Here is a 27547-nt window from a genome sequence, read left to right as displayed (position 1 = left end):
ACAGATTAAAAATATATGCATGTCCAAAGTAATAGTATAAACAAAATAAGCTTAAAATACAGAAATGTAAGAATTTATTGAATCTATATACATATAATAAAAATTTATTTATTATTTCATTCATTGCATATTTATTATGATATTTCATTATTTGTTCCCTTTTCTTTTAGTAATTCCTAATAAAGCATAATTAAATTACAAAATTAACTATTATTCTTGTATGTATTGAACTATATACATATATCTATTTTAAGAACATTTCAAACTCACTGCCTTTATAGCATTATCATAGTCTTCTTCACAATGTATTAGTACTGCATCATTAGTATTAGAATTAGAACATTTTAGATTTTTCTCATCATTTTTTGTGCTTCCTGTAGTGCATTCAGTTTCGGTATTGATATTTCGAAGGGATTTCATTTTCAATCTTTGTTCTCTATTTTTAGCTTCCTTTATCTTTTCTCTGCGTGTTTCTCTATCAAGAAGCTGTTAATTTCAATTATATGAATGTGATGAAAAAATATAATTAGACATTATAATATTAATAGAACTTACAGCTGTAAATAAAAGTTTATCATTTTTTTGATTAGCTGTTAATGCTTCTGAAAATTCAAGTAAAAATGTTGTTCCTTTCTTATTAGCAATTGTTGCTAATCGTCCTTGTTCATGCGGTTTTATATATGTTAGCACTTCATCACAAACCTAGGATATGTTATATTAATTTTTAAATATGAATAATACATCAAAATGGACATACTTTCACACTAAGAACTGGAGAATCTTGTTGAATCAACAAATCCCATACATCCAGAGTTCCATCCATTTTTATTAAAAAAAATACAGAAAATCGTGTTATGCTCCATGCTCCACCCATTAGAAAATCTCTATGACCACTAAAATATAATTTGAATAAAATTTTAATAGTTTATGTCAATTTTAATATAAATGTAAATTAAATGATTTTAAATATATTCACGGTGTCCATGCAATGCAAGATTCTTTACAATCCTCAGACCATATTCTTGTCGTCCAGTCACCAACTGTTAAAAAATTTTTAACAAATGTTGGGTTTCTTTCTAAACTTATTATAGGTCCATATTGTGCCTTGAATCTTGTTGCAATTTTCTCACTTGAAGTTTTCCCCTTGCGGTTTCCTGATATTACTATACCTGAGTACAAATAAATATATCAGGATATAAATAAAAGTACGTGAATTAAAATTCTTAGTTACCATTTTCAAGACCACACATAAAACGTGTACCCATAGATGGTTCAAATTGTAACGCTGAAATTCCAATTGCTCTATCAATATTTTGATCATCAGGTTTACATAAATCTATTACCAATGTTTCTGTAGGCATTTGTAATTTTCTGATATCCCACCACATTATCTGTAATTAATTTACATTTATATATTAATTTACATATTACATTTATGTACTTTTTTTATTTCATTTTATATCCTGTTATACTTGAGCACGGAGAAGACTAAAATAATAGTGTTTGAAAAGAGAAGGAACAATAGGAAACAAAGAAAATGGAGATGGGGTGAACAAGAACTAGAAGAAGTGGACGAGATAAGATATTTAAGGTACATACTGCAGAAAAATGGAAGTGATGAGAAGCATATTCAAGACAGAAAAAAGAGAGCAACAATTGCGATGAAGAAGACATGGAGCGTAGGAGAAAGGATATTTAAAAGGGACTACAAGAGGAGAATGAGGATGTTTGGAGCACTGGTAGAGAGCGCTGTTTGGAGCGGAGGTGTGGGGATGGAACGTAGAAGAGAGATTAGACAGAATAAAAAGGAGACACGTGAGATGGATTCTAGGCTTAGACACAACAACACAGAATTACATTTTGAGAGAGGAGTGCAAGATATAGGAAATAAGAGAAAAGGCACTGAAAAGAGCAGTAAGGTATGAGGAGAAAGCCTTAGAATCGAAGAAGGAATTAGTAAAGGAGAGTATAAAGGAGAGAGAAAGGAATTGGGGAAAGGGCCAAGAAGGAAAAAGAGCAAGAAAAAGAAAGATGAGGTTAGAAGAGGCGAGAGAGGGAAGGACACAAGTGGAGGCAGGAGATGGACAAGAAAGGATGACAGCAAACCAAATTATAGAAGAAAGAAGGAAGAGAGAAACAGAGGAGAGGGAGAAGAGGATAAGGGAATCTAAGTACAATAGATATTACAGAAACATAGCAAAAGAAGGGCTACCAAAGTATCTAGAAGGAAAGATGAAATGGAAGGACAGAAGTATGGTAGCAAGATTTAGATGTGGTAACGAAACCAGGGCAAAGGAACACTGGAAAGAGGAGGGAGAAAGAGGATGCAGATTATGCAAAAAAGGAGAGGACTTGAAACATATATTAGAGGAATGTGAGATAACAGGAGGAGCAAGGAACATGGTAGAAACACTAAATGAGACTGGAGAAGGACTGGCAGAACTGAAAGCGATAATAGAGAAGAGAAGAGTAGCAGAAGAGGGGGAGGAACGACAGGAAGGGAGCACAGCAAGGAAGCAAAAGCCAAAGAAGGAAAGAGCACTTAGTTATAAGCATTAATTATAAGTTAGTACATAGAGACAGATCAAGTAAGGTGCAATAAATAAGTATAAGCAGTTGTATATAATTATAGAAGAGCTAGTGTAAGAGATATATAAGTGATGTAAGAGCATTATATAAGAGATGTAAACCGAAAGTCCTCCAAAGCCGAAAGGTATGGACTAAGAATAAATAAATAAATAAATATATCCTGTTATACTTGTCCGTCTTTGGAAGCACTGAAAAATTCTGTGCTAGTTTTAGAATTTATCCATAACACCTCATTGCATAAATCTCTGTGGCTAAATTCCACTAAACTTGTTTCAGTTGGTTCTGATCCTTTTCTAATATCCCAACAAGCCACTTGACCAGTCATTAAGCCACTAATCAGTATATTACTATCTTTAGGATTATATTCCAATGTTAAAATTGGACAAAATGGTTTTAAGATTACACAAGGTGTATTTGGATTTTCTATAAATTTGGACCATAAACCTGTTCAGTCTTCTTTATATATCCTGAAATTTTTTATTTAACTTACCTACATCCCAAATATATGACTGAGGATTGTCATTTATTGCGTTTTTAAAGTCAGTATTGCAGTAACTAGCTGCAAAACGATTTCCTTGATCCGGTGACCAAGAAAGATGTGTTATTTGTCTTTTTATTGGTAAAATATCACGATATACATTCACTGTACGTGAATATACTCGTTGTATTAAAGAAACTGGTTCCATATAACTGAAGTATTGTTCATAAATATTGCAAACATTATTCTGTAAAATACACTGTTCCATTGGCTAAAAATAATTGGAATGTGTAGTCATGGATTCATTTATAGTAAAATAGTTAAACAAATAAGTTGAAAATATAAACAAATATTATTACAGGCAACAATTGAAGCATTGTATGAATATACAGTTCATCTTTCTCTATTTTGCGTTTATATCTCACTGCCTGTTCTACATCTTTCGCATTTAAATCTTTTGGCCAACCACCTTCAGAATGATATATACCACCATCTCGGAATGTTGCAGTATTTGTATTTACCTAAATATATTGTTAACAATAACAATAATATATATACATAAATAATTTTCAACATCAATTTATACCTCATGAACAGAGTATATCTTGCTACATTGAGTTCCTTGAGTTACAGGATCTATTTGAATATAGTGAGTCATAGATTCTGCATGTGGTTTAATATCAGCTTCTACTTTATCATAATTTGTGAAGTTACATTGTTTTCCAAATTGTAACCTCTTTTTTGTATAAGTGTATTGCATATTGATGTTTTTCATGTTTTAAATTCTCATTTTTAATCTAATCAATAATCTATTTAATAAACTAAATAACTCATACAAGCATTTTATTTAAACTTTTAAATATACTTTTAAACATGATCTCAAAAAAGTTAATATAAAAGAATGAATTATTAAACAATTAAAATAACACTTATTATTATCACTTATAAATTAATCATTTAGATTTACTTTATTGATATTAAAAAATATGTCAGTATATTACATTGAAATCGTACACTGCATGTATAAATAATACCAATATATTTCTGTTTTCTAGTTGCTATAGTAACATAAATGATAAATGCATCAATGCTCAATTTCTGAATAATAAGAAATTTTAATATCTTTATTTATCAGTTCTTACTAAAATAGGAATTTTTGGATTTAAACCTTGGTAAAGAATAGAAATCATTTTATACATTTTTACATATTCTAATTGTGTACAATCAAGAAAGATGTTCATGTTAGGAAGCACATCTTCTGCAATAATCTTCATTAAATCATCATAGTATTGTATATGTTGTACTTGTTGCATTACATCAAAGAAGAGTAATAACTGATCTTTATTTGTGTAACGCATACAACATATTTTGGACATCCCTAGAAAACAAACTAAGATAAAATATCATATTAATTATGAAAAAGAATACAATTGTACCTTCAAGATTTTGATTATAAAAAAGATTCCAAAGTCCATTTGACATGCATTCTGTTATATTAGAAATAGTATGTAGTGTTTTGCATATATCATTTCTAAAAATTTGTTTATTTTTAAATTCGTTCATTTCATAAATTTTCCATGCAGATCTTAATTTTGTATACAGTGATCTAATATCTTCTACATCAATCCCTATGTTTTTAGAGGAAAGAGTTTGAAATAAAGAAATAAATTTAAGAAGTGCAGTTACTATATAACTCTTGTGTGCTAATTGGTTTTGTGCAATTTCATCCTGTAATATACATTTACATATTTATATATGGAGTATACAGGGTGGTTGGTAACTGGTGGTACAAGCGGAAAAGGGGTGATTCTACGCGAAAAAAGGTCGAAAATATAGAATAACAATTTTCTTTTTAATTTTTTTTTATTTTTAATTTTTCCATCGAGACAACGATCTACAGTGAGATTCATTATAACGTACCGCACGCGTACCGAGCGAAAATTCAAAGTCGATTTTCTCGAAAACAAAGCCTCAAACGAAAAATTTTTATTCTATATTTTCGACTTCTTTTTTCGCGAATCACCCTCTTTCCGCTTGTACCACCAGTTACCAACCACTCTGTATATATATAGATATATATAGTTTACTTTTATAAATTCTATATTTACTTACCATTTTATTAAATTCTAGCAAAAATGTATGTAACACTTTTTGTTGTTTTTCATTGAATGATCTTTCTGTACATTCAGTATTCAAATATGTATGATAAACTCTCAGTGACTTAATTATTTCTTCAGGGATATCAATTGTATTTAAACTATCTACAATAGTCCTAAGTGTTAAATTTTGTCCACAAGTACGTTGTGAAATTGTATCTTCGTGTAATGGACACTTCATTCTATATTCATTAGGAAGTGTACAATTATCAGATTTAATTGACATTTTCCGTATTAGACATTTCAATTCACTAGTTGATGCTGCAGAATTTCTTTGACCAAATTTGATACATTTTGACTGTATAAAAACAAAAATATATTAAATAGCGACTAATTAAGTATGCAATAATTAAATTTGGAGACACTCATATAATAAAAAAGTTGATATTGTTTTATATTTTACTGTATGTAAAATATCTTAAACCATAATGAAACTAAAAAATGTCAAAATTTTAGAACATTGTTTATTTATGATATTTTATATTCAAGTATTTACTAAATATATACAACCTTTATGTAAATAAAAGTATTTTGTGTAAATAGAATATATGATAAACTTCATGATAAAAATTACTATATTTTAAATTTTATTAAAGTAGACGAATATAATTAATGCGTAATAATGCATATACATGTATCACAAAAAGTTACCTCTGTTATGGAAGTATTAGATTTAACATCATTTTTCATTTTGCGATTAATGTCTTTAACGACCGTTATATTTTTAATATTCTTTTTATTTATTGCAAGAAAATTCTTGCTTTCTGACGATTTCATTGAGTGCAATATTGTTTGTTTATTAGCATTCTTGGTTTCTTTAGATGTCATATGTACATCTCTTTGTGTTACTTCATTTTGTACTCCCTTATCAATACTTGCTTTTTCAACATTTAATTTTATACCAGAAAGGCCTTGTCTCGAATATTTATCTTTATTGCTTATATTTAAACTTTTTACCTTTTTTTGTTTTTTATTTCCTACTATTGATAACAAACGTAATAATTAAGTAAGATAAAGAATATATTGCTTTTTAAATAACTTTAATAATTTCTTTAAATATTTACCAGTTTCTTGGAAACATTCATAAGCATAATATTTTGTTTTTCTTCCCGTGATATTAGAAGATAATTTTTCCCGCAATTGTTGTGTCTGTATCAATGTTCTACTAATATCTGCAGCAATTTCTTGAACTTCATCTTTGGACTTTTAAATAGAAAAAAAAAATTAACATAATTTTGATATAAAAAATTATATAAAACAACTATATTATAACGGCCTTACTTCGACACAAGTACAAATATCTTTATTAACTTCTTGTTGAGAATGTATTTCCGTGTACCATGGTTTTAAACAATACATTGCTTCATCACAATTTGATTTTAATACATTCTTTACTTCTTCTGTAAGTACCAAGGTTTGATATAAAAATTTAGTCAGTTTCGAAAAATTAAACGAGTCTTCCATTGTTATTTTCAAATCTTGCTGTTTCTAACAAACAAAGATAAAAATCGGTGAATAAAAATTCAATTAACATATCAGTTACATAAGATAGATTACAGATTAAGAATAGTATAGAAGAGAATAAAAAAGTGATATATCACTCAAAGTGTTAACTGGTTTTCTTATGTACTAAAATACCGTGTAGATACAATATATTTATGATATATTTTACAATTCTTTCTAATACATGTGTTACCTTCTTTAACATATTATTAAGTAAAACAGATATTGTGATTTAATGGATTTATTTGTGGAAATGAGATGAAGGTAAATATATATATATAATTCATTTTATAAAATTTTTACTTAACTAAACTCAGAAAAACATTAAAATCGTTTCTACCTTAAATGTTCATAAAACCGTTATAGTTTTATAAATACTGTGAATGGAAATGTATTTATTAACGATAAATTTTGATAATATGATCATTTAAAATAGCTACCCTACTGTATTAAAGATATTTTTTAATATGCGTTTAATGTACGAACGCGTATGTGTGTTTACTTAATAAAAAACAAAGTTTTCTTATAAAAATAAAACACGATTTACGATTTTGCGGAAATCTTAGCTTAATGATTTTTCATATGTCACGTCCTTCATACATCAACATCACAAGATAAAGGTATTGTATCTAAATATTATAATTCTCAGAGGGCAAAGTTACAAAAAAATATAAGAACGATACCAATGACGTATTTGCCCTAATTGTGAAGAATGTTTTGACGTACAGTTCATTTTCATATCAGACATTCAGACAAAATATATTTTAAACCTAAAACGTACAAAATAAATTGCTTTATCTATATGTGCAATTTATCACATTAGAAACTCAGTCAGATACAGTATATATTGTAATTGAAATATGCTAATCATATATTTATGTTTATATACACATATATATATGTAAATGTATATGCATATATATAAACATATGGAAAATTGTAAATAAATTTTTAGCAATTAATTATATAATTTGAAAGAACTTGACTCATAAATTTAAGTAGAAATGAATGATTAAGAAGTCTTCTATAAATTAATATCTTTCAAGTAGAATTACAAAGTTTATAAACAGTAGTTATGAGAAATTATTAAATTTGCTCTTTTATAATGATATATATCTATAATTCATCTTTTCTTGGCACATCATCATCTTCATCTTCTTCTTGAGCCTGTAAAAATGACGTAAAATCAATTATAATCTTATATTATTACAATACAATTAAAATGAATTAAAAGTTTTTACGAACTTCTTCTGGGGCTTGACCATAAGTACCATCAGAATCAATGAACTTAGAAAGTCCTTGAAGTGTTCTTTCACCTTTGTATGATACAGCCTAAAATTTATTCAATTTAGGATGCTTATATATGTTAAGATTGTTATAAACATTAAAATATTAATAAATCTGAAATCGTTACTTCATTTGTTTCTTTTTTGTAGAGAGTAATCGTAGGATAATTAACAATTCTTATATCTTCTAATTCATTTTCAGTAGCATCCATTTTTGCTATAACTAAATCTTCACTGTCTTTATATTTTTCTGCAAGCTAGAAATGTATCACATTATATTTAAATATTTGTTAAAACATTTTATAAGTTGCAAAAGTGAAAAATATGTAAATGAAACATACTGCTTCATATATAGGAGCTAATTGTTGGCAGTGTCCACACCATGGAGCATAAAATTCAACTAAAACGTTCTTCGTTTTATCAAAAGCAACTTCATGGAAGTTAGTACCAACAAGAACTTTTACAGGTTTCTTATTCCAGTCTTCAGGTAAATCTTGTGTAAGCAAATGTTTTTTCAATTTGCCTTCAACAAATGCAGTTACAAATTCCAAAACATTTTCACTAGATAATTCTGGGTTTTCTGGTTTGTACTTAGCCATATTCTGTTCAAGTTGTATAATACGCATAGCAGGTACTTCATTTTTCTTCATACCAAAGAATTCTAAAATGCGTTCATGATCAGCTTTATCAGCATTAATTGTTACAAACAAAACCTGTACAATATCATAAAATATTATTATTATGATGATACTATTTATTATATACATTACTTTATATCTACATTATTTATATTTGTACATACCTCTTTACGGAATTTCTTTGCTGGTTCTTTAATCTTTTCTACATATTCTTCAAAATGACCAGCTTCTTCACTAAGGAAGACAAGCAGATGGCTTTTAATATCACCACTAAATATCTTTTGTGCAGTATCTTGATTAAAATCAACAACTAAAGGCAATGCATGTATAGAGATAAAGTTTTGTAATTTTTTAACATCAAGTTCGTCATTAAATTCACTCCTGCCTTCATCGAACTAAAACAAATATTAAATGACATATATGATATTATTAACATATCTATAAAGAAAAATAGAATAAATTAAAATTAATGTACCTTCTTAAACAAAACAACTTTACCATCTTCTACTCCATATTGACTGAAAACTTCTTCATTACTACTTATACCAAATACATGATCATCAACAGCATTAGCAACTTCTAAAAATACTTTTGCACCATCTGATTCTGCATCCTAATTAACATAATTAAATACATATATACATTTTGCGTTTTATAATACAATTAACAAAGATTTCAAACAAATATATTGTTATTTTAATAATACCTTAAAGAACCCAACAATGGCAACATTTCGTGCCTCGATAAATGATTTAGCTTCTTCAACTGTTGGCAAATCTTTAGCAGCTGGACCAGTCTTTTTTATTACCCAGTTAATAATATCATCTGCTTGACGACCACCACTGTAATCAATAGCTGAACCTTTACGATAAAATTTAAGGGTAGGATATGCACGAACTCCATGCTTCTCAGCTAATTCTGTTTCAACAGTTGCATCAACTTTAGCTAATTTTACAGAGAAACCACCCTCCTCTAACTTTTTGGCTGCTTTAGCATATTCAGGTGCTAAAGCTTTACAATGTCCACACCATGGTGCATCTAAATATTAAAAATCATAAAAAATTATTAATGTAACTATAATATGTTTCTGTGACATAATTATGCAATTAATTATTATGTTAAAAAGTCATCACTATATTATAAAATTGTAATTTAAAAATTGAGCAAGTATAGTAATAACAGAGTATAGATCACAATTTAAAGCACATACAAAAGATTTATCCATATATTAAATTTAATTATTCAAAATATTTAATAAACTTTTATATATTTTATCGTAACTTGTACATCCTTTACTTATATATTTATTTAACCGAAATAAATATCGATGGCTTATTGCACATATACTGTATTGTATTATCTTTATCAATGCTATTATCAAATTGGTTGCAAATTGTGGATTGATCTCTTTTAGGAACATAAAATGACAAAAGTGAGTACTAAATGGTTAAGAACTATTTGTTACATATAAAATTCAAATTCCACAGAAAGTGGATATGCAATATTTGTGCAGTAAGCCATCAATATGGAGTATACATATATTTTTTAATAGGATTATGAATATAATTCTAAATGAATTGCACGATATTCGTGACATAAAATAAATAATTTCATATATTTTATATATTTTATATATACAAATTTTATATATAATTTTTATATATAAATTTTATATATAAAAGTTTTTCATTCATATCATATATTCATTTCATTCGACAAACATTCCATCATATATTATGAAATAAAAATGAAATAATGTCAACAAGTGTGCTCGATCTTAAAAACCGGCTCCTAAATGGTGACGTGTAAGAACCAAGCATCTGGATCAGCTTCAATTATATTTTAAATGCATAAAAATATCAAATAAAATAAATATTGCAATTTTTCATTAAATATAATTAAGAAACCTGTTTAAAAAGAAAATGTAAAACTACTACTCACAAAATTCAACAAGCACGTAATCATTTTGTCCGATAGCTTCTGCGATATTATCTTTTGTAAGTACCAAAACCGAGTCTTCAGTTTCAATTTTCGCAAAAGTAAAAGTAAGGTAACAAGTCACTGTAAATATTAACGCAAAGAACTTCATCTTTAAATGGAGACAATGTTATTTTTTGATAAGTTATGCTACGACAGGTATAAATACAGCAAATACGGTGATTCTACCGCTCCAATATTAAGATTATAGTCACCGACACCATTCGTTGAAGAATACGGACAAAGTGATCAAATACAGTGATGCAGAGAACTATACAGTTGGTAGATCGTGGTTAATGCGTGGCATCAGCATCACATTCATCGTGGGAGTTGCTGATTGGTCGACGCAAAAGTTCAAGAATCCGGTAGGATGTTAATGTTAAGATTACTATACAAGGGTTAGGATATCAATTTATTTTTTAATCATACTATTTTATCACTTCACAGAGAAGATAAATATATTTTGCGTTCTATTTTAATATAAATTCAAATTTACGATTATTTTTTTGCTTTTTCAATATATTATATATATAATTATTATAATATCATACTATTAAGTATGAAGGAAACAAAGAGTACTTATTTGTTTCTGTTACTCCGAATTCCAAATACCGTTCTATTTCTAGTAATAATGTCATGGCTTACAAAACTAATAACAGCTTCTAATGATGTATATTTACATAAAAAATATGTAACCACTAGTTAATAAAAAAGTATTTTAATATTTAATATGTATTTTTATTATAATAATCTGCCAAGGTAATATATATGTGAAATATCTTCTTTACTCTTGCTAAAAAATTTTTTAAAAATTTCATTTTACTTTACATTTTTGTCATTGGTATGCATTTATCCAATTTCAAAAGGTTGAAATATCAATCCCTTTGTAAAATATTTAAATTCAAATATATATAATAATTAAAATTTAAATCTCTATTTATTGTATATATATGTAAAAAGCAAATATTTTACTATATTTATTTTCAGTAAAATATTTAAATAAAGAAAAATTATTCATAATATTTTTTATGTAATGTAATAAGTTTTGTACATCGTAACAAATAAAATATTTTTCCTCCTATAAATAAATTATAACGTTGAATTTCACAATCTATTTTTAATTTTTCAATTTCAAAAAGCTTAATAATAAAAAATATCTGAATTGTTCATATTAAATAAAAGTTTCAAAATACGTTTAGTAATTTATTATATTTTTATTACAAAAATCATATTGTAGTATCGTGGAAATTATTAGTATCGTGGAGTTATTTGGCAACTCTCCTCACAACGAATTTAACTCTCTCTCTCTCTCTCTCTCTCTCTCTCTCTCTCTCACTAGCAACTCTAACAACTCTACACACTGACAATTCGATCAATTCTCTCAACTCTACTCTTCGATGTCTCGATCAACTCTGACTCTCGCAACACACACACTTTTCGACTTGCATACTCTGACCTCTCGGTCATCCCCCCTTAAAACACGAAACCGTCCTTCTGCTCTAACGTTGTTTATTGTTTTTCTCACATCACTGTAAGAACTAGGTGACTTTAGTCACATAGGCGCTCTTAAATGTACACGAACTACAGAAAGACGACATACACAGTTTTTTCTAATTTCAACCGACCTCTAATTCAAATTACTTTACGATATTACAATATACAACGGTAAAATATTTCAGAAATTATATTTATATGCAATAACACATTACATAAGCGCAAATATAATATAACTGTCTAAAACAATAAGTCACAGTTTAACTATGTATTCATTGTGCAATATTGTATTATGTAAACTTCATCATAAAAGCATAACATTTCAGGTAAACAGGTATACTGAAAAGTAATTATATTTAACAGTATTTAATTATTTTTTAGATAGAAATGTGTATCAATTATACGTAAATCAAGCTTTATTATTTTTTATTAACAAGTATAATGTTCAGAGATCATTTATATTGACATTATTTCTTTGACTTAGAAATATTAGATACATATGCGGTGATCTAAAACAGACAATTAAAATCATTTTTACATATTAGTGGATTTTTATTAACAAAGATGACATTGTATACAGTAACATCAGAAATATTTACAGAAAATAAAAATTCTTATATAAAATGTAAAAATGACAGTAAGTTTATTACTTTCTTAACTTCTGTAATGTCATATTTAATACGTGGTATTAATTTTTATATGACCGTAACAAGATATATAATCATAAGATATGTTTATAGATGTAATATCCAGCTTTATTTTTAAGTATCCATCTTATATGATTAAACCAGAATGTCTTAATGACTTAACTCGTGATAATGATGATGATATAAATATAGATAGGCAACAAGAAGGAAAATTATTAATAGGTATAAATTTATATATAGAATTAACCAGATATCAGAAAACATTATTTAATGTAATAAATTATATATTAATATTTTTAGAACACCATATATCTACAGAATTACAATATGTTGGATTGCAAGTATGGCGAGGTGCATTATTACTAGCTGATTATATTTTATCCAATCCTGATTTATTCAGGGATAAGGTAGTTCTAGAGTTAGGTGCTGGAGTTGGCTTAACTAGCATAGTAGCTAGTTTCCTAGCAAAAGAAGTAATTTGTACAGGTAATAAAGTTTGTAATATAATACTATTACACTAAATATTGTTCACATATATTTAATGTAAATGTATTTCTTACATTTTAGACATTGATGTAAAAGGGATATTGAAATTAATACATAGAAATTTTATGAGAAATAAAGCTTATATTAAGTCTAAAGTTGACATTAAAGGATTAGATTTCTTGAATTTAAAATGGCCTACATTTTACAAAAAAAGAATAGATGAACCAGCTATTATTCTAGCTGCTGATGGTAAGTTATAAATTTATATTTTTACAATAAATAAAAATAACATAGATATGATTAATGATTTTTTATGTTTACAGTAATTTATGATGAAACCGTAACAAAAGGATTTGTTCAAACATTAACAGAACTTTTAAATTCAAATGTACAGAAAGTTGTTTATATTACTTTGGAGAAAAGATATGTTTTTACTACAGCCAATATGGAAACTACTGCTCCAATGTATGAAGAATTCTTAGATCTTGTTAAAGTAAAGCAATTTAATTGGCATGTTGAATATATTAAAATAGATTTTCCACAATATTTCAAATATAATAGATTAGAACAGATGGTTCTCATAAAAATAAAAAATAAGTTAAGTAAATAATATAATTGAACATATAACATATAGTATAGTAACTAATCCATGAACATGAGAGAAATATCAAACAGTATTAAGTAATATAATGTGTTCATAGATATTATAATTGTACATTAAATTTAAATAAATTTAGAGAAAATATTTATATATGGATATCAGAGAAGTTTTGAAAACTTTTAATACAACTTATTATAACGTTATGAATGAAAGTAAGACCTTTTTATCCTTGTTTTCATTTTAATTGTGACAAAAATATATATACTTGTATATATATCATAATTAGTTATTTCATTAAAAAATGTATTTTTCTTAAATATCTTTAGTGGCTGTCTATGTATGCATGTATTTCGGTATATATGTACATATTTCACATTCTAAAATTAGAAAGAAAGATTACTCCGTAGGAGTACTATAATTACCACTGAAATATATTTTATAATATGTTATTATTCTATGATAAAAAAGAAATAAAAATAACAAAAAATTTGAATAATTTCAAATAAAAGCAGCGAACACTTTAAATTATAATGTTTCTAAATTTATTGTATTTTTTTATTTACAACCTAGCATAAGTAGTAATATTAATGGACAGTGATCAAAGTCGTTCGAAGAAAACAGATTTGCTAGAAATCAATACTTGTTAAAAAGTTAAACAAGATTTCACCTAGTTACGTTATAAAGAAACGTCACGTATTACGTACGGGAATGTAAATGCTTCTTCGAACGATCATCGGCAGTAAAGTTGTGTATATTACACAGAGAATAAATTCATTGTAACGTACTAAATTTCATTCATAAATTTATCTGAAAGAACGACAATCGGCAAAAAACTTTGCTAAATAAAAACATACAAACATTCAACATATTAAAATGAGTATAAATACTCAATGCAAAAGTCATATATTGGCGACAGTCACTCTCATATTCAAATTCTCCCGCTTTACAAAGGCACTTTTTTATAACAGTGTATTCCTTACTTTGGGGTAAAACTTATAATTTACAGCCTCAGTTTACAAGAAATATCTGAAGTAATTGTACCAAGGTCCCATCTTTTAATAGATTATGTGCTAGTTTTTTCAACTTCATATTATCCTCAGATATTAAATTTATCCATATTAATCTATAAGATTATGATTTAAATTAACATTCCATAGGAGGTACAACTGTTTTATCATATAAAAGAATAGTCTATCATTCCCGATCATGAATATACAAGATTTATCCAGTGACCTTGATTTCCAAAATGATAGTTATATTTAAATGTAACATTCTGTTTAATAATTTTAATTTGTCACTTTTCCAGTTTTGATATTAAAATATTATGTTCTTCAAATTATAAAAATCAAAAGTATATAAGGCAATGTAATTTTCACATATTACTAAGCAAATAAAAAGTTCAGAAAGTTAGATACATAAAAGGCATCATTGACTAGACCAAGAAAGAACGGGTACATTATATCTTTTTTTACGAAACAAGGTTCTCGGTTACGTATATTCAAAATAAATTTTTTCTTCATACTTAATTGTTTTCCAGAATTTCAATTAGAACTATATGAATTATTCACATTATATTTATCTGAAAGTTTGTCTTTTGTTTCACTTTTACATTTAAAACTTTCAAATTTATAGAAAATTGATCTAGTAGTTAGAGCAATGATTATCAAGTAGCTATAATGTCAATTATTCTAATCGCAATTACATCCTTTGCAACAAATACTGTACAAAAACGTACAATTAGCAGATTAACGTATGTATAACGGTTATTAATAACTACTTCCATTTACAGTCTTGTTTGATGATGTAGTCATCATATTAGCATATTTGCTAACATTATTGTGGATGGATGCTGTCGTTTTTACAGATTGTGAATTTGGTGAACTAAGTGGTAAAGAAGTTTTCCGTCTTGCATTAGAATTTGATCCATCGCTATTAAAATTTATTTTAGTACTTGTACTATTTTGTTTATTAGCATCTAAAGATGCATGACAACCTGAACTAAGCCATTTTTCAACTTGAGCTTCATGGGACTTTTGTAAAACTTTTCGAATATCACTATCTTCGCCTCCTTCTTTCATAATTTCTTGTAATTTTTGAATAGTCTGATATAAAACTACAGGGCTAATTAGACCAAAATCAAACAAACTACACATATGTAAAACAAAATTACGATATAAATTTTTCATGAGCAATTCTTTCCCTTTAGTTTCTAGAAACATTTGACAAGCCAGTGGTATTTGACAGTCTCCTACATAGCCATATTTCATGACATGTAAATTCCACATTTTCATAAGTTCTTTTTCTCCTTCATTGACGTCTGTAAAATCATCTATCATCATCATTGTTTTTGTTTGTAACCATTTTGGATCATTTTCTCCTTCCGAATCAATATCCATTTCTTTTGGATATATGGGTAAACACGTAACAGTATGATGATACAACCTACAAGAAATTTCATGAGCAACATATTTTGTATGTAATAATAATGACATTTATTTTAGTTAACTGTTGTACCTATTATGTCCTGTAATATAAGGTCTTTGGCTTTCATATTCATTTTCATCAAGCTCTAAAAATTCAGAAAGACTTGGCTTAGTTCTTTTTGGGCGACATACTAAAATATTTGTTACACTTGTACGTCTCGTCGGTCCTGTTCTTGAAAATGCTATACTAGATGGCTGTGTAATTAATTCATGAGGGCTACCAGCATATGAGCCATCATAACATTCGTTTATTGCTACATCTATGCGAGCACCTTGTGGAATTGGCTATTAAAATAAAAAATTTATTTTATAGTACTTTAATGTCACAGATTTGTAATGCATATATTTAAACACTTACCACATACGTAAATGTAAATCGCGAATGACATAATTTTAAGTGCTTTAAAAGAGAATAAAGTTTTCCACAGTCTAATGAGCACCAAGGGCAATGTAAATCTTCACAAGCTTCTGTTTGTTGGCGACTATTATTATTATACAGGAACTGATAAACTATTTGCTGTGTACCCATGATAGTGTCCGTTTTCTCACTAGTTGTCATTCTTGAGGAATTTAGAGGACTAGGTGTTGGCAGTGTTGGATTATTGTTATTGTTGTTATTACTATTATTATTGTTGTTATTATTGGTACTATTATTATTATTATTTGTGGAAGAACGTTCTAGACCAGCTGAAATTATTTTATGAAACATTTTATCTTCTTTTTATCCTGTTTATACATATTTCTTCTTCTGTGGAAAAAGAAAAGGATAGAAAACTTACTATTTCCTGAGCGATTTTCTTTATTATCACCATTTGGTACTGAATGAATTGGAGTTGGTCTATCAACTAAACCGTTACTTGGTTCAGTCGTCCAATTAAGCCTAAACTTTAATGTTGGTCCTTTGCTGAATACTTCAAAAGGACCACATTCCTTGATGTCAGGTACAGACTCCCAAGAGCTGTGCTTCTTTGGGCTAGATCGAATATTGGTTTGTACTTCTTGTAAGCCTAGTTCATAATCGCCATCAGTCAACAAACATCGGTTGTGTTTATCATACACTATGAGTTCAGAACCATACAACTTTATTTCTTCTCCTCCAGCTTTAATTGAACCCGTAGAAGACTTGCGACGCTTTTGAGCTGGTTCTAACGAGAAAAAGAGAGAAAGAAAAGGAAAACAAATATTATGAAAGTATACTCTCTAAAGTAATTCATGGTATATGTGTGTGTGCATGTATTGTTAACTAACCATCTAAATCACAGTTATGCATAAGGCAGCCAGTATTGGACGTACAATATACTCTAAGTAAAAGCATATAAGTTTTCGCTACATGACCATTATTTAAACTGAAAGATTCATTAGGTATAGATATGGTAGGTGCCTTTGGAGGTGGTTGATTTTCACAAGGATTGATTGGAACTTCACTTGTGCCAACAGAAACCTAAAATTAAAAAATGTTCGCTTATTTAACAGCAATTATCAATCTTACTTATTTATTCCATTCTAACAAATTATGTAATTGAAAAGTCATACTTGCCTGCATAATTGGTGAACTCACATCTTTTCTTTTTTTGTGACATATTTTCAATAATAATGTTTCTACCTTTACTGGATCTTGAGGCGTTTCAACTGTAACATTACCATTATAAAGAAAAATTTAATTCAATATGCTAAATCTTTGAAGTGTCTCATTTAGGTACCAGAGCTTATTTCACAATTACCTTTTTTATCATAAAAACCTAGAAAAGTAAGAGTCATGTATCCACGAACACCTGGGTTTTCTCCTTGATTATTTTTTGACATTAATTTTTCCAATATCATGTCAATTTTAAACACCCGACGTGATTTATGGCTTCTAGACATACGTTGCCTCATGTAAGTTAAGTTTCTATATAGAAATATTGGCTAAAAGAGAATTACACAAAATGTTTTACATTATCATATTTCTATTAGTTTGTATAAACAAAATGATACAGAGCATAAAATATATTTCATTTTATTTTAAATAAACTATAAAGTAGCTTTATAAGATAATAAATTTATATACCTACCGTTCTCAATCATAAAAAACAAATATAAAAAGTTTCAAAATATTTTTTAACTTTAATTATATTGCAGGAATGTTCACAAACACTCTACTGTAGAATTTAAGTTTCATTTTATTACAAGCTAAGAAAAATTCACTAAACTGTTAGTACAAAAAAATTGTACCAAATACACTTTCATTCATATTTACTTGTCTACAAGTATTTACCATTTCACTCTCATCTAATACTTTGGACATTTTGAATACAAATAAATATTAAAATATTCAGTTAACACTTTGAGGAGACATTAAACTACAGATAATTAACAATTAAAATAAAATATAAAATATAGATAGATTTATTTTACTTTTACTCACTGAAATTTGGTTTCTTGTGCGTAGAAATCGATAGATCTGGGTTGGTTCTGAAAAATGATACATAAAATTATTATATAATAGCAAGAATAAGAATATATAATTTAAACATTTTTAAATACAAATAAATTAAATAAAAGAAGAATATAGTTCAATTGAATTCCTCCAGATGGCTCAGAGGTTAACATTTTTGTCACAAGTGAAATGATCCTTGCAGGAGTTAAAAGAGATACATATCAAAAATTGTATATGATTCTTCTTTAAGGAAAAATGGGAAATGATGATTAGGTTATTCTTGTTTCCATATGAGAAGCCTGCATTCTTTCACAGTTGTTACGCTTTATGCAGGTTAAACCTCTCTGATCCCATTTTACTCTAAAATAAAACTGCACTATGTCTCAAATTATTAAAAAAATATAAGTACCTTTAAAGAAACAAAAATAATTCTATTACACTAAATTAGTTACTAGAAAATTTTCTTAATTTTTTGACATATTTAAATAAAAGTTAATATGTTGTGATTGAATTAAACATGAGTGTTAATAATTTAAATACATGATATTTTGCTACAAAACTAAGATATATATTAATTGAGAAAAAATATTAAAATAAAAATCACAATGTTGAAAAATAATTTAATCTTAATAATGTATTTATTTATTTAGAAAATTTCCTTATATTTTTTGACATGTTTAAATAAAAGCAACAACATGTTGTGGTCGAATTAAACATGAGTGTTAATAAATTAAGTACATGATATTTTGCTACAAAACTAAGATATCCATTAGTTGAGAAAAAATATCAAAATATTAAAATAAAAGTTGCATTGATGAAAAATAATTTAAACCTAATAATACATACTTCATTTATTTAATCATCACATATAATTGACTTAATTTTTTAAATTAAACACTAAATAGGAACATGGTGAGAGAATGACAGGTGTCCACGAATTGAAGCAAAGGAGGGAACGGAGTGGAACGACGCGCGATTCGGCGCTCGGTACGTTCTTAGCAAATGGGGTTATGTACGATCATTTTGAATATTTGTAATAAATATTGAAAAAGTGATGATCAATGACCATTTAGTTATTATAAATCGAGATATTAATTAATTTTGAAGTCAGAAAAATAGAGGAAAAAGGAATGATAACAGAAAGTTCTTACTTTCGAAGGCCTGTAGAAATAGCTCATGGTCTGCTTGAATTTGATCCATTCGAGGACCTTTCTGCCCGTCCACTTCTTTTTCCCGCTTTTTCGGCGGCATTTTTATACGATTCGTTGTCAAATTTCTTACGGCAATTCACTTTCGTCACGTGAAAATCTAATGACAACACCCGCCCCGCGCGAAATCTGCGGCGCTTAGCCTGCAACTAAAGCGCACCCTTATATCATTATTAATAACTAAACGAACCAATCACTCATTACCAATACATATCGCGCGAAATGTAAAAATAATTTGTTTCCTTAAAATGCAATGTAAGATCAGATGTTCGATTTTCGATATGAAAATTGACAACATATCAAAACTACATCATATTCGATTTATATATATCCGCAAACATATGTAGTGTATTTGGATTGTAGATGAAAGAAGTAAAATAAAAGTAAAAAGAAAAACATAGAACGTTACAACAACGGAAAAACAATATCATGACGTCATACTATATCTTCACTTTATATTCGAAAGGTACATATCTAAAAGAATTTTAAGTATTATTAGGTATAAAAATACGATAAGTAAGAGAACATGATATAATACGTGAACACTATTATATAGGTATGTAATACTTGTTAAAATTCTAAAGAATTTTTATATTATATTATAAATAATACCGCTTTTGGGATCTAAAGTGAAAAATCTATCTAATCAGAAACTTTTGTACGCCGCTATATATACTTTTGTCCAGCCATCAGAGATGTATATATATTAAAACTATAAGTAATTTCTTTTTAACAAAAAAAAAAAAATGAAAACGTTATTTTTTAACTATAATTTTAAACTTCTATATAACAGCAGATATCATAATAAAAGGAGTATGTTAGCAGAATTTATATAATTGCATTAAAACGCATGCATTGCAGATCATATATTATGCTTTCCATTTCTTTTAAATTTTATAAATCATTTCTATGCCGTTGCTAAATATTATAGAGTAGAAAATCAAAATATAAATATTGATACAAATAAATAATAAATACAAATAATAATTGATACAAATAAAATTTGTTATAAATTAATTTTATATTGTAATCCTGTAACGTTATTGATTAGTGTATGTATGTAAATATTATAAATTATAGTTATATAAATTCTTTATATAGTTGTGATCCTAAACTTTAAAAGAAATTACTTTTATATCTTTTGGGAAAACTTTACAAGGTTGGTCAACATAAAATATTTTACTAGAGATAAAAATGCCTGTATGAAAGCACATTTGAAACATGTGTACCCCCTAGTGAATAGTCAAAGCAAGTGTAAATAAATTATATGATATTAATAGTTTATTCTTGTTTGTTTGAAAAATATTGGAGATAAAGAGTGAATCTTAAAACAAAACTTGATGTTGGTATGCTTTATATAATCCTAATTTATGCTTCTGTAATATGGTATTAAACAGTATAATTTGTATAATGATCTTTAGTGAAATTTAAATTATAGGTTTAATATAATTCAGTGAAGAAATACGATGAAGTACAACATATTCCGTATTACAAATGTTCTGTTTATGCAAAAACGGTTCTTTAAAAAAGTACAAGTAAGAGTTAGATTTGCACCTAGTCCAACTGGTATGTAATATGATTATTCATCTTTATAAAATTCAATATAATAGAATATTAAATCATCATATGTAATATTTTTTTATTTATCTTGCTTAATACAGTATAAAAAATATATTAATATGTAATATATATATAAATATATTAATATGTAAAAATTATTACAGGTTCGTTACATGTAGGAGGTTTACGAACTGCATTATATAATTATTTATTTGCCCGTGCTAATAATGGTGCATTTATTTTACGAATTGAAGATACTGATCAATCTAGATGTATACCTGATGCAATAGAAAAAATCCAATGTGATTTACTATGGTCCGGAATCATACCTGATGAGGATCCAATAAGAGGTGGACCTGCCGGGCCTTACATACAATCAAAACGTCTTGAAATATACAAGTACGTTGAAAATTTTCATTTATATAAGTATTCAAATAAATACTATATTGTAGTTACATATATGTAAATGTAATATAAATGTTGTGTTCATATAGATATCTCCAAGTGATATTATGAATTATTTTCTACAAAATTATTAGATATAATGATGCTACTTTATACTTTAAAGTATACTTTACTTAAAGCTTAGTGAACATTTTTCAAGTAAGTCCATTAAAGCATATATGTAACAAAATCCAAATAAACATAATTATATTTTGTTTTATCACCTAATTTCAAATAATTATTGTAACATAACTAATTTCTATTTATTAGTATTTTGGCTAAAAATATAGAGTTTTAATACATATAATGGTTGTATTTTTTGCTTATTTAAATTATATTATATTATATAGTATAAATTAAATTTAAATTATTTGTTTATGACTTCCTATATTTTTTATAAAATAAAGTTAAATTTCACTTGTTATTTTAATAGACAAAGATTCTTATAGATACTAGAAAACTAATAATATACCATTATTCATTAAATTACAGGGACCAAGTGCTTAAACTTATAAATAATCAATCTGCATATTACTGTTTCTGCACAGAAAACAGATTGCAATTATTGCGAAGAGAAGCAATAAAACGAGGAGAAGTGCCTAAATATGATAATAGATGTAGACATATAAGCAACGATGAAGTAAAAGCAAAACTTGATAAGGGATCCCCTTTTTGTATTAGATTTAAGGTATTGAAAAATGGTATTACATGATGTCATATATTGTGATTAATTATATTTTTATATATTTATCTATATTTTTGTAGTTATCTGCTGGAATAGAAAGCTTTGATGATTTAATATATGGTAAAATAGAACATGATATTGCACAAAGGGAAGGAGACCCCATTATTATCAAAACAGATGGTTATCCAACTTACCATTTTGCAAATGTTGTTGATGATCATCTTATGGAAATATCTCATGTATTAAGAGGAATTGAGTGGCAAGTATCCACATCTAAACATATAATGATGTACAAGTAAGTACTAAAATTTATAACAAAATTTGTAAATATTTTAATATTTGTTAGTACCTGTAAAGTATTATTTTTTAAATTTCATATATAATTATAAGATATTTTCAATTTAAAAGTAGAATATTTATATAAGATTCAAATTTTATGCAGTATTGTTGTAGAATTATGGTTATTATTAATTACTTGTATTGTGCAATATGGTATGATGAACAATAAAATATGTTAGAATGTGTTATATTTTTGAATACAAGTATTTATTACATGTACAATATCTAAATAATAAACAGTTATCTCAGTATATGAGGACAAAGAAAATAGTTTAAATTATTATTTTAAATTTATTATTAAATAATTATTAAATATATATAATTAGTATATAGTAATTAAATAATAAATATATATAACAAATTAGTAATTATTTAATAATAAGTTATGAATAATAATTTAAACTATCTTCTTTATTCTTTAGATATTAGATATTATAATTAATAATTATTTGATTAAATAGATTAATTACATGTACTAAGAAAATCTTATTTACCTGTGATAAACTTTTTTTTGTATTTATATAGAATATAAAAAAAAATTATGTTTATATAACATTTATATGTATTTCATACATATTTTATGAATATGACATGACTACATATCCTTTACTAAACATTTAAATATAAATAATTTATTATACGATATTATCCATTAATTGTAGATTATCACCAATAATTGTAATTATTACAGAGCTTTTAATTGGACTCCACCTTTATATGGACATTTACCCTTGGTATTAAACTTTGATGGATCAAAATTATCAAAAAGGCAAAGCGATATAAGTATAGAATCCTTTAGAAAAGAGGGAATTTTTCCATTAGCAGTTTTAAACTATGTTACACATGCTGGTGGTGGTTTTGATAATAAAGGAGGTGCTCTTTACATTGACAGTTATGAAGAATTAATCAAACAAGTATTTATGTTTTATATTATATCCTTTATACAAAATATTTGTATTCAATATAAATCATACTACACATGCTTTTCTATTATTTACTTTAGTTTGTTTTAATTATTTCAGTTCAATATTTCTAAAATAAAAGTAAGTTCTAATAAACTTTCACCTCCAAAACTATTAGAATTCAATAGGATAGAGATAGCAAAATTATTAGCAAATGAAAAAAATAATGCATTTTTAATTGAAAGAATAAAAACGTTAGTCATAGAAGCATTCCCAAATAGGTATGTATGGTTTGTCTAGTGCTAATTTTTATTTATATTTAGAGCTTTAACAACATATTCAATGATATTTTTAGACAAACTGATGGAAATTTACAATTAGACGACAATCATATTATTTCTGTATTAAAATGGGCACAGCATAGAATATCAAAATTAAGTGATCTAGTATCTCCAAAGTTGGCCTTTTTATGGCATATACCAACCACATCATTTGATGACACTATGTTAGGATGTAAATTAGGTATAATTTGTTATACTTTGTATATAAACATTACTGAGTGTTTCATGTAGTATAATTGAATCCATTATTTTTTTTTATACACTTAAAACGGGTTTTCTTTATAGATGCGCTTAAAATAATAAGTATGAAATTGATTGAAACTGAAATTCAAAATTTTAATAAAGAATGGATAAATAAATACCTAAAAGAATTTGCTAATGAACATGAAATTTCATATCCAACATTGATGAAAGCTTTACGTTTTGTACTTAGTGGTTTAAAGGTAAACATAAAATATTCTAATTATATTTTTTCATTATAAATTTAATACTGATTTATATAATATATGTATTTACATTTTTAGGAGGGTCCACCAGTTTCTGAAATGATGGAAGTTTTGGGGAAAGATTCTACAGTGTTAAGAATAAAACGCTATATTTCCTAAAAATAAAAATGTGGTCACATATATTTGTAAATTTATAATTAACAATACATTTTGAAATTAATACTTTTTATTATTCGTAGAATAAAAATAATTTTGAATAGAATACAAATTTTATATATCTAGTCAATTTTGTTATTTATGTTTGTGTTTGTATTTTATATGTTTTTAAATATATTAAAATCATTTAATTTTGTATGTTATGGGTCACATAAAAAGCTATTTCTTTAGCTGTTTAACATATAAATATTTTTATTTTTATGTTATCTATAACTTGCATATAATGCATATTAAGATACAGAAACATATATATGGAAATAAAAGAAATTTATATAATGTCATATTATATAATTATATTTTCTTTGAATAAGAACATCTATTTTTAAATAATACATTAAATATGTTGATATTAGTAATCTTATGTAAGACTTTCTAAAACTCAAGAGATTTATAGTATTATAAGACTAAATTATATGAAACCTATCTGATAATGAAATGAAACCTGAATATATAATTTAAAAGTTATGTAATTTGAACTTCGGATGAAATTATTTACAGTTTTATTATTTACAGTTGTTACATTTCAATTCCCTGGGATAATTGGGATTGATTTTGTATCTTTAAATAAATGTTCAATTTTCTAATACAATCGAAATTATAATTAAATTATAATATATTACTAATTACAGAAAGCTTTCTAAAATATAACATAAATATAACATGTAATATAAATAAAAGGATTTTTACTATAATAGATATTGAAACTTATAATGACAGTTTAAAAATATAAACTACAATATTTTTTAAATGCATCTAATTAATGTGAAAAAATATTTGCTAATATTTTTCCATGATAATTGAATTTATATACACAATGTGCGTTGAAATATTCCCAGACAATAAGAAATTTATTAAATATAAAATTACTTACATATGTATAGACAAAATTACTATGCAATTTATTGTAACTATAAAACCTATCATAAAGATATTAATTTATGGAATTAATAATAATAATATAATAATATTTTATCGTATATCAGCCTTTGCTTAGTAATTTATGAAATAAGCAAATTGTATTTTAAATATTTTCTAATATCTTCTTATTATGTAATTAAATCTTAAATAATATTATTTTGATATAGATTGATTTTGTTTCTATAAAAATATATACATATAAAATATAGTAAGCAAGCATCTACTGCATCAACTGTGCATTTCAATGTTTTCATATCATATGTATAAAATATACTGTTATCCTTTGTTTACTTGTACCAATGAATTTTTTTCAAACTAAAATGTATATAGTAAATATTTAAGTTATAAATTGTAATATACTTATATTAGGAAAAATATCCTAAGTGTAATGAAACTATAAATTATATTGCATTTGTGAAAAGGACAATCATAATTTGATCCATTTATTTAATATTTCTGTTTACAATAATATAATACTAGATGAATAAAGTATATCTTCTTAAGAAAAAAATTTTTATCTGAATACATCTAAACAGAAACAAAAGGATAAAAGGGAAATGAAACAATCTTTGAAGAAGATTTTCTTTATTTGGATATGTGTATATTTCATTATAATTAATTAAAATAGTTTATTATATATACCTTCTCTTTTAAATTATTTGAATGACATACATATATTAAGTCATATCATATACAAAGAAAAGATGGAGATAAACATATTTTTGTCTTAGAGTATAAACATAAATTATATGAATATCATTGTGTTTTTGATTTATGTGAATTGCATAATAATTATTTTAATATTAAAACTATATTAACTTTTTTACTAGTAGCAATATACTCTACTATACAATATTATTTATCATACTTTAAAAATTCTATAAATGTAGGATAAAAGTAAGTTATTAGATATATAATATTATAGACCTTTTCTATCATACTAGGTAACATCAACTTATTTGAAGTATAGTAAATTTTTATATTTTTGGATTTTACAAAATATGTAATGTAGTTTGCAAAATACATAAGTAGAGAATTTAAAAAACATATATTCTAATTAATTATATTTATAAATATAATAATTTCAAGAAATTTATTTGTGACTAATTTTGTATAGTTGTATAATACTCTTTATAGTTTTCAAGCATTTTCTACATCTTATGTATTCATTGAATTATGGATTTACTTAACATAATAGTGTAATGAAGAATGTATAAAGAACATTCAGTATATATAAACGGACTTAGAAAGAAATTGTTTTACAATTTTCAATAGAACATAATATAATTTACCTCTCTTTCTAAATTTCAAAGAATTTCAGAAAAATAACAAGAAACGAGATTTTATTATATGTATGTATTACTATTATCTAGGGTTGAGGTTTCTTATGCAGCTTTGCATATAATAATGTATAAGAATATATTTTGAAACATTTTATGTTTCTTATTGCATTTTCTGATAGAAAAACAAACTAATTTTATATTTTTAAATATACATCAATAATACAAAACAAAAAAATTTGAATGAACTAAATAGATCAAAAATGCATATATTTGAAAGAAATATGAAAATTTTGTAAATGAAGAAAGTTTGCTAAAATAGATATCCATTGATTTTATGATAGTTATCAATAATAAAGTAGTTGTTAGTTTATCGAAACAATGTATAAGATGAGGACAATTTTTCTTTACGTAAATGTAAATATATTTAAAAGAGTAGTTAATCCAAACATAA

The 27547-nt window shown here is 25.9% G+C and overlaps 5 protein-coding genes across 18 annotated transcripts; 2 read left to right on the top strand and 3 right to left on the bottom strand.

Annotated features, from left to right (window-relative positions):
* Nucleotides 1-57: 57 nt before the first annotated feature.
* Nucleotides 58-3969, bottom strand: LOC117159687 (dynein, axonemal, intermediate chain 2). Of its 2 annotated transcripts, XM_033339759.2 has the most exons (10): nt 3654-3969; nt 3427-3588; nt 3080-3338; nt 2759-3012; nt 1232-1391; nt 977-1169; nt 758-893; nt 556-702; nt 271-486; nt 58-176 (listed from the first exon to the last, which is right to left on the bottom strand). In XM_033339759.2, exons 1-10 carry the CDS (start codon nt 3840-3842, stop codon nt 135-137), a joined length of 1758 nt encoding a protein of 585 aa, XP_033195650.1. In that variant the 5' UTR covers nt 3843-3969; the 3' UTR covers nt 58-134. The 2 variants fall into 2 exon arrangements, with proteins under 2 accessions (XP_033195650.1, XP_076474985.1); XM_076618870.1 differs by lacking the exon at nt 58-176 and having other exon boundaries at nt 293-475.
* Nucleotides 3970-4016: 47 nt separating this feature from the next.
* On the bottom strand, nt 4017-10952 carry Pdi (protein disulfide isomerase). 2 transcript variants are annotated; one of them, XM_033339788.2, is made up of 13 exons: nt 10592-10952; nt 9357-9688; nt 9126-9263; nt 8815-9045; nt 8354-8725; nt 8141-8269; nt 7972-8058; nt 6505-6711; nt 6288-6426; nt 5875-6203; nt 5180-5521; nt 4504-4795; nt 4017-4445 (listed from the first exon to the last, which is right to left on the bottom strand). In XM_033339788.2, exons 1-13 carry the CDS (start codon nt 10737-10739, stop codon nt 4192-4194), a joined length of 3000 nt encoding a protein of 999 aa, XP_033195679.1. In that variant the 5' UTR covers nt 10740-10952; the 3' UTR covers nt 4017-4191. The 2 variants fall into 2 exon arrangements, with proteins under 2 accessions (XP_033195679.1, XP_033195678.1); XM_033339787.2 differs by lacking the exons at nt 4017-4445; nt 4504-4795; nt 5180-5521; ... (1 more) ...; nt 6288-6426; nt 6505-6711 and adding an exon at nt 7747-7893 and having other exon boundaries at nt 10592-10909.
* Nucleotides 10953-11969: 1017 nt separating this feature from the next.
* On the top strand, nt 11970-14005 carry LOC117159711 (methyltransferase-like protein 22). 6 transcript variants are annotated; one of them, XM_076618875.1, is made up of 6 exons: nt 11970-12292; nt 12606-12758; nt 12862-12990; nt 13069-13254; nt 13336-13503; nt 13578-14005. In XM_076618875.1, exons 2-6 carry the CDS (start codon nt 12686-12688, stop codon nt 13862-13864), a joined length of 843 nt encoding a protein of 280 aa, XP_076474990.1. In that variant the 5' UTR covers nt 11970-12292; nt 12606-12685; the 3' UTR covers nt 13865-14005. The 6 variants fall into 6 exon arrangements, with proteins under 6 accessions (XP_076474990.1, XP_076474989.1, XP_033195712.1 ...); XM_076618874.1 differs by having other exon boundaries at nt 12503-12758; XM_033339821.2 differs by having other exon boundaries at nt 11970-12447.
* A 369-nt stretch (nt 14006-14374) lies between these two features.
* Su(z)12 (Polycomb protein Su(z)12) lies at nt 14375-20125 on the bottom strand. The gene is made up of 9 exons (XM_033339748.2): nt 19906-20125; nt 18743-18789; nt 18060-18243; nt 17876-17967; nt 17587-17779; nt 17118-17483; nt 16697-17025; nt 16370-16623; nt 14375-16297 (listed from the first exon to the last, which is right to left on the bottom strand). The coding sequence occupies exons 1-9, from the start codon at nt 20003-20005 to the stop codon at nt 15622-15624; spliced, it is 2241 nt and encodes a 746-aa protein (XP_033195639.1). The 5' UTR covers nt 20006-20125; the 3' UTR covers nt 14375-15621.
* Nucleotides 19560-24952, top strand: GluRS-m (putative glutamate--tRNA ligase, mitochondrial). Of its 7 annotated transcripts, XM_033339784.2 has the most exons (11): nt 19560-19741; nt 20326-20428; nt 21401-21528; nt 21687-21921; nt 22459-22654; nt 22732-22946; nt 23682-23904; nt 24013-24173; nt 24248-24414; nt 24519-24676; nt 24758-24952. In XM_033339784.2, exons 3-11 carry the CDS (start codon nt 21429-21431, stop codon nt 24836-24838), a joined length of 1536 nt encoding a protein of 511 aa, XP_033195675.1. In that variant the 5' UTR covers nt 19560-19741; nt 20326-20428; nt 21401-21428; the 3' UTR covers nt 24839-24952. The 7 variants fall into 7 exon arrangements, with proteins under 7 accessions (XP_033195675.1, XP_033195676.1, XP_076474987.1 ...); XM_033339785.2 differs by lacking the exon at nt 20326-20428; XM_076618872.1 differs by lacking the exons at nt 19560-19741; nt 20326-20428 and adding an exon at nt 20447-20518.
* Nucleotides 24953-27547: the final 2595 nt, after the last annotated feature.

The sequence above is a fragment of the Bombus vancouverensis genome, chromosome 5 (assembly GCF_051014615.1).
Source record: "Bombus vancouverensis nearcticus chromosome 5, iyBomVanc1_principal, whole genome shotgun sequence".
Taxonomy (NCBI): Eukaryota; Metazoa; Arthropoda; class Insecta; order Hymenoptera; family Apidae; genus Bombus; species Bombus vancouverensis.
The sequence above is the reverse complement of the archived record's forward strand: the minus strand, read 5'-3'. Positions and strand labels throughout refer to the sequence as shown.

What these genes read in the sequence shown, in the direction of transcription:
- Pdi (XM_033339788.2), bottom strand. Translation starts at nt 10,739, where the DNA reads ATGAAGTTCTTTGCGTTAATATTTACAGTGACTTGTTACCTTACTTTT. An exon ending in TTACGTGCTTGTTGAATTTT is followed by an intron (nt 9,689 to 10,591) that starts GTGAGTAGTAGT and finishes TTTAATATTTAG; the next exon opens with ATGCACCATGGTGTGGACAT. An exon ending in CCATTGTTGGGTTCTTTAAG is followed by an intron (nt 9,264 to 9,356) that starts GTATTATTAAAA and finishes TATGTTAATTAG; the next exon opens with GATGCAGAATCAGATGGTGC.
- LOC117159687 (XM_033339759.2), bottom strand. Translation starts at nt 3,842, where the DNA reads ATGAAAAACATCAATATGCAATACACTTATACAAAAAAGAGGTTACAA. An exon ending in CAATGCTTCAATTGTTGCCT is followed by an intron (nt 3,339 to 3,426) that starts GTAATAATATTT and finishes AATTATTTTTAG; the next exon opens with CCAATGGAACAGTGTATTTT. An exon ending in GTCATATATTTGGGATGTAG is followed by an intron (nt 3,013 to 3,079) that starts GTAAGTTAAATA and finishes CCAAATTTATAG; the next exon opens with AAAATCCAAATACACCTTGT.
- GluRS-m (XM_033339785.2), top strand. Translation starts at nt 21,429, where the DNA reads ATGAAGTACAACATATTCCGTATTACAAATGTTCTGTTTATGCAAAAA. An exon ending in AAACATATAATGATGTACAA is followed by an intron (nt 22,947 to 23,681) that starts GTAAGTACTAAA and finishes TAATTATTACAG; the next exon opens with AGCTTTTAATTGGACTCCAC. An exon ending in TATGTTAGGATGTAAATTAG is followed by an intron (nt 24,415 to 24,518) that starts GTATAATTTGTT and finishes TTTTCTTTATAG; the next exon opens with ATGCGCTTAAAATAATAAGT.
- LOC117159711 (XM_076618875.1), top strand. Translation starts at nt 12,686, where the DNA reads ATGACATTGTATACAGTAACATCAGAAATATTTACAGAAAATAAAAAT. An exon ending in AGAAGGAAAATTATTAATAG is followed by an intron (nt 12,991 to 13,068) that starts GTATAAATTTAT and finishes TAATATTTTTAG; the next exon opens with AACACCATATATCTACAGAA. An exon ending in TATTATTCTAGCTGCTGATG is followed by an intron (nt 13,504 to 13,577) that starts GTAAGTTATAAA and finishes TTATGTTTACAG; the next exon opens with TAATTTATGATGAAACCGTA.